General features: G+C 36.6%; 1 protein-coding gene across 3 annotated transcripts in view; it reads left to right on the top strand.

Annotated features, from left to right (window-relative positions):
- Spink5 (serine peptidase inhibitor Kazal type 5) overlaps positions 1–13,848 on the top strand; it is a 58,556-nt gene that overhangs the window by 1,539 nt on the left and 43,169 nt on the right. For 2 of the 3 annotated variants that reach the window (XM_076555182.1, XM_076555184.1), the window contains exons 3-4: positions 3,890–4,014; positions 5,688–5,769. In XM_076555182.1, the coding sequence (XP_076411297.1) occupies positions 3,890–4,014; positions 5,688–5,769 (207 nt within the window). The remainder of the gene's footprint in view (positions 1–3,889; positions 4,015–5,687; positions 5,770–13,848) is intronic. The other variant, XM_076555183.1, reaches the window with a different exon arrangement.

Consider the following 13,848-nt stretch of genomic DNA (forward strand, 5'->3'; position numbering starts at 1 on the left):
TTCTCTTTCTTTCTCAATGTATCATTGATATAAGGTGTTTGCAAGGCGCAATCTGCCATGCTAAAAAAGTACTTTAAAACTCCATAGACAACTCCATAGATATAAAAAAAAACAAACCAAGAAATTACTATTTTTCCATTCAACAAGTGAAGTAGCCAAGATAAAACACATGCATTTTCTGGTAGTCATTATGCAAAGAAAGATGTATCTGTAGACATTACATAGTCATCACACACACACACACACACACACACACACCATATATATAGTTAAATACATATTTATTTAATGTCTATTATATTTATGATCTTATTTGAAATGCCAGGATATTCTAAAGTAAACAAAAGATATAACATTCGTGCTTCTGAAACTTTATTTTTTGTGACAGTAAACAAAGGAACTAATAGGCAAATTACAAAAATATTCAACACATCCAATAATAATGCTAGGAAGAAAAAAAGAGTCAGATATAGAATATTCCAGGAACTAGATGGATGTCTCCATTTCTAAATGGGATAAACATATAGAGTTTTCTATGGTGGGAAAACATGGGAACAAGGATTGAAAACCAAGAGAGATCAGCAGCTTGCAGCAGTCCGGGTAGAAGCACCTGTGAGGGCAGAACCCTAGATACAGGAAGGTATTCAACTATGACAGGCCTGTTATTGAAAAATAAAAGAATCATCTTGCATAGAAATACATTTTATATCTGTTTGAAAGATAATTGAAAAGGCTATGTCTTTGTCATGTACATATTTTACTTTTATCCACAGGCTGCTATGTATGCCACTGGTGTATCATTTAAAACAACATTGCTGGTGTAGCAAAATTTGCTACATCTCTCCAAGGCCATGAATACTAAATAAAGAAATGAAGCAGCTTTTCTTTAGACCAAATTTCTTTAAAGACATGATTAAACTATTTGTATGTTACTGTAACTGTTTTTAAGAAAAGAAACATTGTCACATGAATATTCTACAGTATTTCACTATGTAGAGCCTCTATTATTTCACACAAGTTTGGCTAATAAATGAGAGTTCAATAAAATATGGTAGAGTCTTGGTTTTAGAGAACTGGACACATGTTGAAATCTCAGATCCCAGGCAATTGTTGAAAATTCTTGCATTGAATTTCTTTCATATCACTAAATTCTATTGTACTGAAAATTTTCTTGAAAACCACAGGTATAACTAAAAGGCAAGATGCACACAAGAAAACAGTCATCACTCTGGGAAAGTTTCCAAGAATACTCCTTGGATATTGTCCCCCCAAAGAAAACTATTCATAATGCTGGGATGTTTGCTATCCTTCTGAAAATTCATTCACTTGAGGTCTTAGCAATATAGAACCCTGTTGAGTATTTTAAACATGAGCCAGAACACCATGGACTAGCACTGTCACCACCAGAAAGGAGCTTACAGAGAGGCTGCCATCTGTCATCAGAGAAGGGTCATTGTAAAGCCAAAACAAATTGGTTAGCATTGTGATGTGAAAATGGGAGCAATGCCAGCTCCTGGAGGATTTGATTACAAGGTATGTGGACTGTGGACAGAAGACAACAACAGGAGCACGTGACCTGAGGTGGAGGGTGCAGTGTTTTTCTGAGATGTGGAAATGGAGAGCAACTTTAGTGAAACAAAAGCAAGCTGATGGCTGGGAGTTACGCTGCAGAATCATCTCCCATGGCTCTGAGGGATGATGTCTCAGTCTAGATGCTCCAGGGTCAATCTACTGTTCTTTGATAATTTCAGGGACACTCAGTTTTCCCCAGAGAGAAACATGGCTAATGCTGTCCATTTCTATGGTCTTTCACTGCATCCCAGGGAACTATGCTGGGGTATTTAAACCTCAGAAAACCACCAGTGATCCATCTCTGAGCACACTGAACGCTGTGAGCAAGTTTCTTAACTCACTCCCTAAACCTCTGACTCCCATTGGTTTTGTTGTTGTTGTTGATGTTGCTGTATTTAAAGCTGGATCTCATAAGGAATTACATCTAATTGTGACATTATGAAGTTTAACTGTGAAGTCCAGTCAAAACTGATCTGGGTTGATGCTTTTTTATGATTTAACTATTAAAATTATTTAAAGTTTCATTCTAATATTATCATGACTTTTTTTGTAAACATGTTGCTCAATATCTACCTCATAAGAGTTGTTTTTATTGCAAAGATACTAGGCTATATAGCCTTTCTGTTATAAGGTTTTAAAAGCTCTATAGAACCATTTACAATCTAGGAAGTTAGCTTCTAAATTGGCATAAAACATCAAAGAACCAGATACCAGATCTCAAGATGGCCAGTTTCTAGTCTGTTACCATAAATTGCTACTTTGTCTCTCTTAGAGATCACTGAGCAATGATAACAGTCCAAGATGATTTAGCAGATGACCCTTAGCAAGATGTCCCCATGATGGACTGGTAGCTGATAGCCCTTTTAACTCCTTACTAATCATTCTGTAGGTAGTTGTAAATTCCAAACATATTTAAGAAGTTGGTTTAGATACAGTGGTGTCCATTAGTCTCTATGAGCTACTCAGACCAGCATCCTTCCTCTACTTTACTAATGTATTATCATATTGAATTTAACAGTAATCTCATAATGAATGATTGTTGATGGACTAAATTATTGTAAAGCTTTTGCAGAGTCCACAGATTCCTATGATCAGTTCCATGAAAGAGGTATGTTTGATAGGTGTAACTAAAGCTTTATTACTTGTCTTCTGATGGAAGCATGTAGGAGCAGGGTTTGTTTTTCAGGAAATCTAAAGGAAGCATTAACCTTAGATTTGGCAAGTTTGATCTAAGGGTCTAGTAAACACTCCCTGTTAGTAATGAAGATAGCATTTTGAATCACTGCTCACTTCCACAGCACAAATGCACTGTTGATTTTCAAATGTATTTCAGTCTTAGGAAAGGCGAAGTGACACAGAGAGCAGGTTGTCAATCAAACATACTGAGCACAGGAATGAAAACAGATTCTCTTTATTTCAGAGACTTTTCCACTATTCTTTAGTGTTGATTTTAAAATTCAAAATGGTCTCCACACACCCTTTTAAATGTGGTAAATAGGGACCAGTGGCATTTACCAAAAGGAAGTCCAAATCAAGAAGATCACAACATGTCTTTGAGGGATGTTGCACAGATAATAAATAGTAGTACTAGACAGTGTGCCAAAGGTTAAAATGGAATTCCAAGTACCTTAGCCTATCCTAAGCCTTTGGGAGAAGAGTCCTGAGTCTTCAGCCCCATTAGCTCTGAAGTGAGTCAGCCTCTAACACAAGGCCAATGGTGTGCCAAAGGATCTGGAATTTGTCCAGAGAATGAATCATTATAGAAGCTTGTCTTCCAAATACGAAGGAACATTTTGTAAACATTTAATAACTGCTAATATTGCTATATGAAATGCAGTATACACTTCAGAGTATATGACAGGGCCCCTTGGTAGTGTCCAGTGCTCATACACTGAGTCTCAGTTTTGTAGCGATTCTCTCACATTCTAGTAGCTTTTTACTGTTGTTTCACTGTGCACTAGTATTTAATATATCAGCTTAGCTCATTATTATTACAATAGCCAGTGTCACCATAACAGTAGTAAGAAAGGAAGACATTTTACTAATTGAGTATTTATAACATGTCAACGATTCTGTGAGGTCACTAGTATAACCACGGAAGATCAAGGAGGATCCTTTGTCTCCATACATTTTTCTGTTTAATCAATTGCATTAGATAAGTGTTTATTAGGTGAGTTTACTGTTTTTAATGGACAAGCCAGAATCATTATTTTTGTGTTGTTTGGACTGACTACATGGCTTTTTTTTACATGGGCATAGTACTATTAAACAATGTTATTTTATGAAGTTCTTAAATGATATAACTATATTTTTCCAGGGTGTATGTAGAAAACTTCGAGCATTGATGGAAATTAATAAGCAGTTGTGTTCCGAAGACAGCGAACATATTCCAAACCCCAACGACAGTAACAACGAGCTATGTATCTTGTGCAAACGGATACTGTGAGTAAAATTTTTTGTCTTCCACTTGTTCAAATCACCAGCTAGGCTCTGAAATGATGGAGGCATGACAGTGGTCTGTTTGCAATTTTTCTTCAAGTCAATTTTCCTTTCAAGCTAGAAGAGTAAACTTTACACACGCTGAGCAGACCATTCTGACACCTCCCATCAGATAAAACTGGATAATTGTCACCCATGCAGAAAGACTTTAATGATCACTCAATGGGATTTCAAAGGCCTTTCAGGGAGCCCCATGGGAATATCTTAACCAGCACTCTGTAGTCTTCTCAGGATGTAGTTCCACTTCGAGCTTCCTGCTTCTCAGATAAAAAGAACTTAAGACAGTCAGATTCCTGGGCCTGTTGAAACTTGCTTCTGCTGTAGCTGAGAGGCTAAGAAGATTCTCAAGGAAGAAAGCAGACTTGTCTGGTGGCGGCCAGCCAGCAGAGAGATTTATGCAGAATGCCTTGCGACCGGTTGAGGTGCCAGGGAGAATCTGCTGGGATTGCATGGGGATGTGGTGGACTAAAGATCTGACGGTAGCTTTCACTGCCATGCTCAGAAAGAATACTGGAAATTTACCAGGATGTTACTCAATATCTCAGCATCGATCCAATGTCCCTTAACTTGATTTCTTTCTTATCAATGGCAAACAGAAGACAGTAGGAGGTTTGAGTTATCGATTCTAAATCCTCAAAGCAGAGTATCACGATTCATTTTAGGATTCTTTTTGGATATTTTTCCTAGTGTCAAGGATTGATCTTAAGGCTTCCTGAATGCTAGCAAGGACTATACCACTGACATACATCTGCAGGTCCCAATCAGTTTTTTTAGCAGGGATCTCAACATCTTCCATTTTTGAATACTGTCAAGACTTCAACACTGGTATCCAGGCAATGTTAAACTTAACCATTTAAGACAATTATCCTATAATTGGTTTTTCAAAAGTCACGGTGGTCTATGTCAAGGATTTAATGTGACATATTCAATAATATTGATATAACAAAGCACTAAAATTATGTGTTACTTCTACTGAAAGGACTGAACGATGAAGAAACACACAGGACAGGACTTAGGATGAGGGGAGGCCATGCATGTGCAACACTTTCTCACTCTTTTGAAAGGTGCATGTGAACCAGCAAGCATTTTGTTCACAACAAAGATTCCCTTTTGTCATATATGTGAAATCAAATCTATACATAGAGTAATATTCCTGATAATTTTAAACAAGAATAAAATAGTTTATTACTAGAGTCACTTGTTAAATTGTTATTTTTTTTTCACCTGTGTAATAAAATAGTTGACTTACCAGGGAAGAGGGGGACTATGGATTGCTAGTTATGTTGCCATTGATAATGGGCTGTTGAATTCAATGTACATAGTCTTTCAAATGTTGCAAATAATGACACAGACAGTGTTTAGAGTAGCAATATATTCATCTTGCTGCATGACATATTCTAAGTCAGGTATATAGTTAAAAACCAAGTTTTTTGCCTCTCTTTGTCCATATTTGAGACTTTTTTGAGCACAGAGAGGATAGTCGCACAGTCTATTTCCTCCACTTCTGGCAGTCAGGTGGGGCTCAGGAAATAGTCAAAGCAACTGGACCATGGAAACTTTTATTCCTATAGGTTGGCAAGCAATTTTAACTTCAAATTATGCTGTTCTTTTCTCAGAGAAGAAGAAGAAGAAGAAAAGTCCAAGACTAGCAGAGTGGGAGATTTATCAAGAGCCTCCAGGGCGACTGTCCCAGCAAAGGTGAGCCTGACTGGAGTCAACCAATCAGTTTGCTTTTGAGAAGATGCTGGACTCCATTTAGAGTTATCTGTTTGTTTCCTAATTACCTGTTGTGAAGCCAACCACTTAGAAGGGAGGGAATGTGGCTTAGTCTAAGGGTGGGCTAAGTATCTGGTACAGCTTGTCCATAGGCCCAACCCATGACCCAACTCAGAAAACACTGGCAGATGCTGAGGGGTGGAGCAAGCCAGATGGTGTGAGCTTTCCGGGACTATTTCTCTTACCTCCTGCCTGTCTAGTTCCTGTAAGAATCTTTCTAGGACTACAGAGATAATTACACATCTCAGAACTTGTATTGTCTGTGTAATATGGACAATCTGTGTATCTCTGGGTGTCATTATTTTATCAACTAAAATTTAAAAGCCAGCTACAGTGTTTAATATGTATCAGCAGGCATTTGATGCAGTCTCTTTGAATTTTCTTTTCCTGTTTTATTCCTTTCTATTTCTTGTGTATAACACCTGGAGTGTTCTCCTAATTCAACTGGACTCATTTGTGTCTATTTTGCAGGTTGAGATTGAAGTTAACATTTTGTATGAGTTTAGTGTCCAATGCTTAAAAGAAAAACAAGTTGTAAAATCAAAGAGGAAAAAAGAACCACTGAACAGTTAAGAGGCATCACACAATCATTTCACTGGAACAATATGTCTTTTAGAGAAAAATAAATAAATTTAAAAATATTAATCAATAAAATAAACATTTCCACATTGATGGAAATGTCTAACAAAATCTCACAATTTTGGATGACCAAACATAGGCTATTACCAGTTAGCCTGACAAGCACATCACTTCCAGGTCCCCTATGTTGCTTTTTCTTTAATTTCTTCCTTCTCTTCCTCCTCCTTTGGCTGTAGCCTATAATTAAAATGATCAGTCAAGGTAGACACACCCTAATTACTTGTATCATCCATGGTCTAACCCAGCTACCGTCTTCCTTGGCACAGCAACCCAGGAATGTCTGAGAACTTCTGCCTCCATGATAAACATAGTTGACTGAATTCTTCTTCAGGGCTCAGTCAGTTTCACTCTTAAAACAATACCAGGCCAGCCACTCAGCTAGCCAATACCTACAAATCCTTTGTCTATAATTAAAGGGACTACATTTTAAGCTATAAAAGTGAGGAGGACTCCTTATTATTTTGAAATCTGAGTTACTCTTTTGTCATAAGACCACTCTGTAATTTCCTTTCTTCTATTCCTTATGTCTCCTTGATTAGAACTTTTGTCAACCCTTGTTGTTCAAAAATATAAAACACAAGTAAATGAGAACAAAATAAACAAAAGAAACTCACACTCACACACCCCAGTCTTAACAAATCTATTTAAATGCTACAAGCTGCAGAAAACATGAAATAGGAATTCAGCTGACTATGGCAAAAGCAATTACCTGGAAGAGTCAAGTACTCTTATAGAGGAAAGCCAAAACTCAAGGAGTATTGGTGATGCTGGATTTTCTCTACATTAGCTGTATCGTATAGTGAATTTCTTGTGTGCTGTTGTAGCTTTCTTATTTGATTCTTTTCCCAAGAACTTCTAACAATGTGTTTGACCATTTACTGGTCACAACTTCCCCTATGCTTCTGGGATATTTTAGGTAACATTCCCCAGCTGTGTTTATTCTTCATTAGGAAATATCTGGCCAGGGCCATTCTCCAGACAAAAGTATTTCGTCTGAGATATTTCTCCTACATCCAAGGACAGACAGCAGATAGATAAGCATTAGCTCATCTTACCTACTGATAAGAGAAAATAACCACTAACAATTAAATCCTTAACTCCTTACCTTCACTCTGGTTTATTAACGCAAGACCTTAATTTAAGAGATTTACCGCTTACTATTCTTGGATGGTGTTTTGGACATCTGCTAGTTATTGAGTAAAAGCAACTATCTCCCACTGACCCAAGGAGACTGCTGACCAGGCCAGGCAGATGATAGGTGCCAAGGTTCATTTGCTGTGCAAATTAATCCTCCTCCTTTTATTTCAGCCCAGGTGTTACTCCTAGTTCTAAAGATTTCCCCCTTAGCTATTAACTCAGAGCAAAAGTGCTTTTACTAACCGAATACTACATATTGTGATGCAGTTTGCCTAGCAACTGAATAAACTTCTCCCATCCTACCAGAAAGTTGAGCAGCCAAGAAAGCTGGGACAAATGTGGCACCAAAGGAATAAAAGACGTTTTACTTTACTAGTGACTTATACTGACATAAACTCCTAACCTATTTACCCAGCCACTTCTAAGATTATAGTCTGAGCACATAAATTCCTTATTAGAATCCCTTAATTGATTTTAGCCCTTAGTTGACCTTACCAGAGAACTCCCATTAGTCACTCCCCTTTTTAGGTTGTAAAAGAAAGCCTGACAGTCACTGCCTGGTGTAAACTCTTATCTGCCTTTATAACCCTGAAAGAATTCAAACCTTGTGATCCTGCCTTGGCCAGAGAATTGCTGATTGTATGTGTATATAAACTGGAAACTTCAGAGACTTGAGGGAGAACAAGGATGGAAGGAACTAAGATAGAACAATGAGAGAGCAGTGGAAAAAGGGACAAAGAGGAGCTAAGTGTGAGAACAGAAAAGAAGCTGTGTAGAGGGAATTGATTTAGAAGAATAAAGTGAATAGACTAAAGAGCTCAGTGTGCTTAGATTCATGTGATAGCCCTCAGATTAGATTCCCACCCACTTGTAGTGTCTTCCCCCAGACTCTGGGAGAATTGTCCTCAGGGCAGGTACATGGGGAGAATTAGATATTTAAAGACTACTACTACGTGAATGTTTACACCTGTAGAGTGAAATTTACTAAAATATAAGTGGGAATCTTAAAATATAAAATGATGGAATTCTGTCTGATATGTTAATTCTCTTACTTAGATGATTGTGATGATTTTTTTTCTGAGCAATTGATAATATAATCTGGGTAAATTATAGTTTAACTATTTTCTTTCAGTATTAGTTAATTCTTCATTTCTCTTTCATTCCTTACATCACTGGCAAGGATTTTGGGTTAAACACCTAAAAACTGGATGATACTAAATATTAAACCTCTCCCTCTTTCCTCATATTAAAGGGAACACCTCTACAGTTTTAGCTGCTAACTATATTTTTCTTCTGAGGCGGGGGGGTTAGTATGAATTTTATCAACTTTCAGAAAGCTATATTGATTTTATCTGCTGAATATGTGCGTTGGTCATTATCAAATGACTTTTCCATAATTGTTAAATTAATTTTAGATTTTAATATAATAATCACAAGATTTTAATATAATAATCACAAGATTTCTTGTTGTGAGACTATTGTTTTAAGCTATATCATAGTTAATCAGAATAAATTTTTATGTACTTTTAGATAGTAATACTTTAATAGATTTTGCAATTTTGTATATAAGGCAAAGGAGCTATATATTTTTGTTTTTAATTATTATCAAATTTGGAATCAATACTTAAAAATATCCTACATGGTAAGACTTCAGGCTATGTAGAAACCAGAAATTTTCTTCCAAATGAGATATAAGCTAGAAAAAAAATTTTTTGGTTTTTTTTGAGACAGGGTTTCTCTGTGTAGCTTTGCACCTTTCCTGGGACTCACTTGGTAGTCCAGGCTGGCCTCGAACTCACAGAGATCCACCTGCCTCTGCCTCCCGAGTGCTGGGATTAAAGGCGTGCTCCACCACCGCCCCACCAGGCTAGAAAAATTTAATCAAACATCTCTTTAGTGCTCTGAAAATTATCTACTGTCTATGCCGTTGTTCTGGAGACTGCTGCACTTTGATAAGTGGGAAGGGGGATTCTTTTGACTTAGCAATAGACCATCTCTTTTCCTTACCAGTTACTACTGAGGCTCTATGCCAGGCTACTCCTGGCATTGGCAGCTGCAGAGCACTGTTAAAAGGGAATATCATGGAACTGCACCACTCAGACATGTTTTGGTGGATGTGGTGATCTCCTCCAGGAGCAAAGAGGATGTACCTGGAGTTACAGTCCTGCTTGGGTGAAGAAGTGCCTCAGTCTAGAGAAGATCCCAATACTTCACCCCCCAGTGAACCCTAAATTAATGTAAGATCTCAGAAGACAAGGCACACATATGAAAATGCAATGTAATGCTGACCCCTTACCCAAAGCTCCCTCTGCAGAAGGTAGCAGTCTTTTTAGGCAGAGATTATTCAACCATATACTATGTCAACTCAATGGCTGACCATTAAGCTCCAAATCATAAGGGATTTTTTTAAAAAAAGGAAGCTAGACTTGCAAATAACAGCTACCTGTATTTTCTTAGCAGACATATCAGCTACCACAAATCATGTGAAGGAAAATTTCAGATATTTAATATAATCAAAGTATAAAGAAGTAGAACAAAAGTAAACTTTGAGGAGAACTAAGAATTGTGTCTCTGTAGTATATTCTATACTGTGCACAGTTTTAAAATGAAGAATATAAGTTTAATATATAGGAGAAATATCAATATAAAATGTCTCTGAGTGTATACAGTTGTTCAATTTGACAAAAAAATATTTGGAGTAGTTATTTAAAATGCACACAAAATATTGAATCAATCATGTTGTAACTTTAAAGGAAAGAATAAGAAGAAAGACAAATTATTTTTAAAAACAGAAATGTTAATATTCTTAGACTTACCTGAAAAATATGAAAGCAGATTTATTATATTGTATATTATATCATATATAACATTTAATATGCAGTATATTATATATAACATATACTATATGTATTATTAATACAATTTATTTCATTATAAAAGCAGATTCATTATTGAATTATAAAGAAATAAAATTAGTGAACACACAGGGAGAAAGCTGCTTAGAAAATGAAAAGACTTGCAGTTTTTCTGGAACAAGAGCTGTGTAATAAGAATGCCAGACAAAAACAAACAAACTAAAAAAGAGCAGAGGGAAAAACCATGTAAAAGATGCTGAAAGGGGGTTGGTAAAATCTAGTAGCTTAGATAATAACTGTGTGTATATAAAGGTTTCCTGATGGAGAACAACTATCGAAAACAGCTGCCATCATGTTTAGAGATCAGAGCATAAACAGTTTGTCCTGAAAATTAATGAGAGAAAATAGTAGTTTATTCTTTTTTTTAGTCAACATTGAACTGGAGCTTCTAGTCATTGTTAGACATATTTATCTAAATAAACACACAGTTCTTGTAAACAACATATCTACAATTGCAGAATGGTGATATGATATATATGCGTGTAAATTACTAAGTTCACACAAAAGAAAAACCATTAGAGCTGGCAAATGTGTACAGAATTGTTTCAGTGCATAAGCTCAGTTGTAGAAGCCAACTGTAGTTCTATGCACTAGCAATGAATAATTCAAGAATTAAATGATTCGTTTAATTACTCAGAACATAAAATGCATAATAATAAGTGTGTGGCTCACACTACAAAACATTGTAAAGAGTAATGAAGGATTTAACAGTCATGTGCCATATGTTCAGGAACTATGAGGATCTACAAGATCAGAAAGAGCTGTCTAGGGACCTCATAGGCCTCCCAGCATTGCAGCTCAATGTTATATTCGTATGTCTGTAGTGATACTGGCCTAAACAAACCTACTGCACTGTCAGTCATGTAAAGCTGTACTGTGTGCAAGTGTGTGGACTTCACAACAGGTGTTAGGTAAATGTTGCTAGTTTACATACTTAATATGCTTCAATTTTCCTAATTATTTTAGAGGTACTTCTACTTACAAAAACAATTTAGTTTAAAAGAGTGGCATGTGATACAAGCCAGAGTCATACATTCCTGTGTCTCTTGATTACATCATCTTATTGGTTTGATTTAATCTTCTGTTGTTCTGCTCATAATGGTCCTGGAATCAGTAGAGGTGTGTGTGTGTGTGTGTGTGTGTGTGTGTGTGTGTGTGTGTGTGTGTGCTCATAGGTGCGTATGCATGTGTATGTGTTGTATAGTTTAATCGAGGTGAGTAGTAGACCATACTATATAAGTTTTTGTGATTATATCTCTGATGTTTTTACAATGATAAAAATCACTTAAGCAATGTAATTCTCAGTACATGCTCCCATCATTAAATGATGTATTGCTATGAAGTTTGAAGGTGAAATAATCCATTCTCTTCATTATTTGGAAAAGTCAGTATTTTCAAGATACTAATTTTTAAAAAAATCTACAAATTCAACATATATCAAAATATAGCCATGATTATTTTTACATGAATATTATACAGTTGATCAAGCTTTTGGTGAATGGATTGTTAGGGCAAGGAATAAGAGCAAAAGCTGAAAGTTCTGGAACCTGGCCCAGTTTTCTGCCTTTCTTCCTGGTCAGGATCCATCTGTGAGCACTCAGTGATTGTCAGCATTAAGAAGAGGTGTTTTCTGTAGGTCGTGATTCACCACCCTTGGAGTCTAGAGGGCGAGGAAGTGGAGTAACAAATGCCTGCACCTGTTCTCTCACCTCCCAGCTGGCCTTTTGATTCACCCTGTCATCCCCAGCCGACACCTGTGACCTAGTATGCTGCCCTTGCTTTTTCTGAGGAAGGGCCATGGCCACAATGGTCCCATGTCAAGTCACTTTGATCCACAATTTCTTATGGATGTTTCTACATCTTCTACAAATGACATCTTAAAGAAAGTCAGCAGCTCACCTGTCTTTTCCTTCTGTTACAACCGCTTTCTTCTCTGCTTGAACAGCACAGTCATCCAGCTCCCACAAATCTTTGCCCTTTCCTGCTCTCCCCGCAACTCTCTAAGGGTTGGCTCCTTCTCACTAATGTCGTTTCGCCACAGAAACAATCCTTTTGGAAAGATGTTTCTGGAACAATGACATTTTAGTGGAGTGTATGGTAGATGTGTTACTGTCTTTGGCTTATTTTTGTAGCACTTACCATGACATAAAACTGTTGTTGATAATGTTGTGATTTTCCTGTTCCTATAAACTCCTCAGAACAGTATTCTAACTCGGCTTACAATGCAATCTCACAAAACAATAAACTACCCAAAGTCTTACAAATATGTAATGAATTTTCTAGTACAAATGAGAAAATAAATGATTGAAATGACATATATGTGACTTTATTTCCATTCTGTAACTATTGTGAAACAGCATGGTACAGCTGGTGGGATCATGCTGTAGTTTTTCTTACCTCTTTAAACTTTTTCCCTCCAGAATGCTCCAATCTGACCCTCTAACTGATAAATTCACTATTATTACATACATTCTACTTTTTTACATCTGCACTATGTAAATCATCACTGGCATACATCATATGTTCCATATACAGTACTGAAATACTTTAATGGCAGCAAAATTTGATTTTCAATGTGATACTGACAGTTAAATGGATTTGGTTTTAGATGGAAGTTAAACTCGAATTACACTGCATATTTTGTGTTAGCTTATTTCACAATAGTTCTTTCCAAATCATGTTTCATAATTATTTCTTTGATCCTTACCATAAATGTAGAATGTGGGCTGGGTGTGTATTCCCATTTTTCACATGAAGAAAGTGAGGTTCCAAGAGGTAAAGTGAGTGGGAAGCAGATCAGAAGTTGGAAGACTTGTCTTCAGTAGTTTTCTCACCATACTGGTTTGTCTGTAAGCATATGCCATGCTATTACAGCAGTGACCTGGAGATTTCTGTCATCATCCTGGAAGGATGTTTAGTCCTCTTTCCGTGGTTGTGAGTAGACAAAGCATTTTATTTTATTTTATTTTATTTTATTTTAAAGATTTATTTATTTATTATGTATGCAGCATGTATGACTGCAGGCCAGAAGAGGGCACCAGACCTAATTACAGATGGCTGTGAGCCACCATGTGGTTGCTGAGAATTGAACTCAGGACTTCTGGAAGAACAGCCAGTACTCTTAACCTCTGAGCCATCTCTCCAGCCCTAGACAAAGCATTTTAAATAACAACAAGATCACAAACCATTTTGCATTCAGAGCATTCTAATTACGGTGCCTACATTAAAAACTTAAATATCGCGGTGGCATCAACAGTTGGTAAAATTATACCCATTTTGTAAATGAGAACACATCGGTACAGACCAGTTA

The sequence above is a fragment of the Peromyscus maniculatus genome, chromosome 19 (genome assembly GCF_049852395.1).
Source record: "Peromyscus maniculatus bairdii isolate BWxNUB_F1_BW_parent chromosome 19, HU_Pman_BW_mat_3.1, whole genome shotgun sequence".
Classification (NCBI taxonomy): Eukaryota; Metazoa; Chordata; class Mammalia; order Rodentia; family Cricetidae; genus Peromyscus; species Peromyscus maniculatus.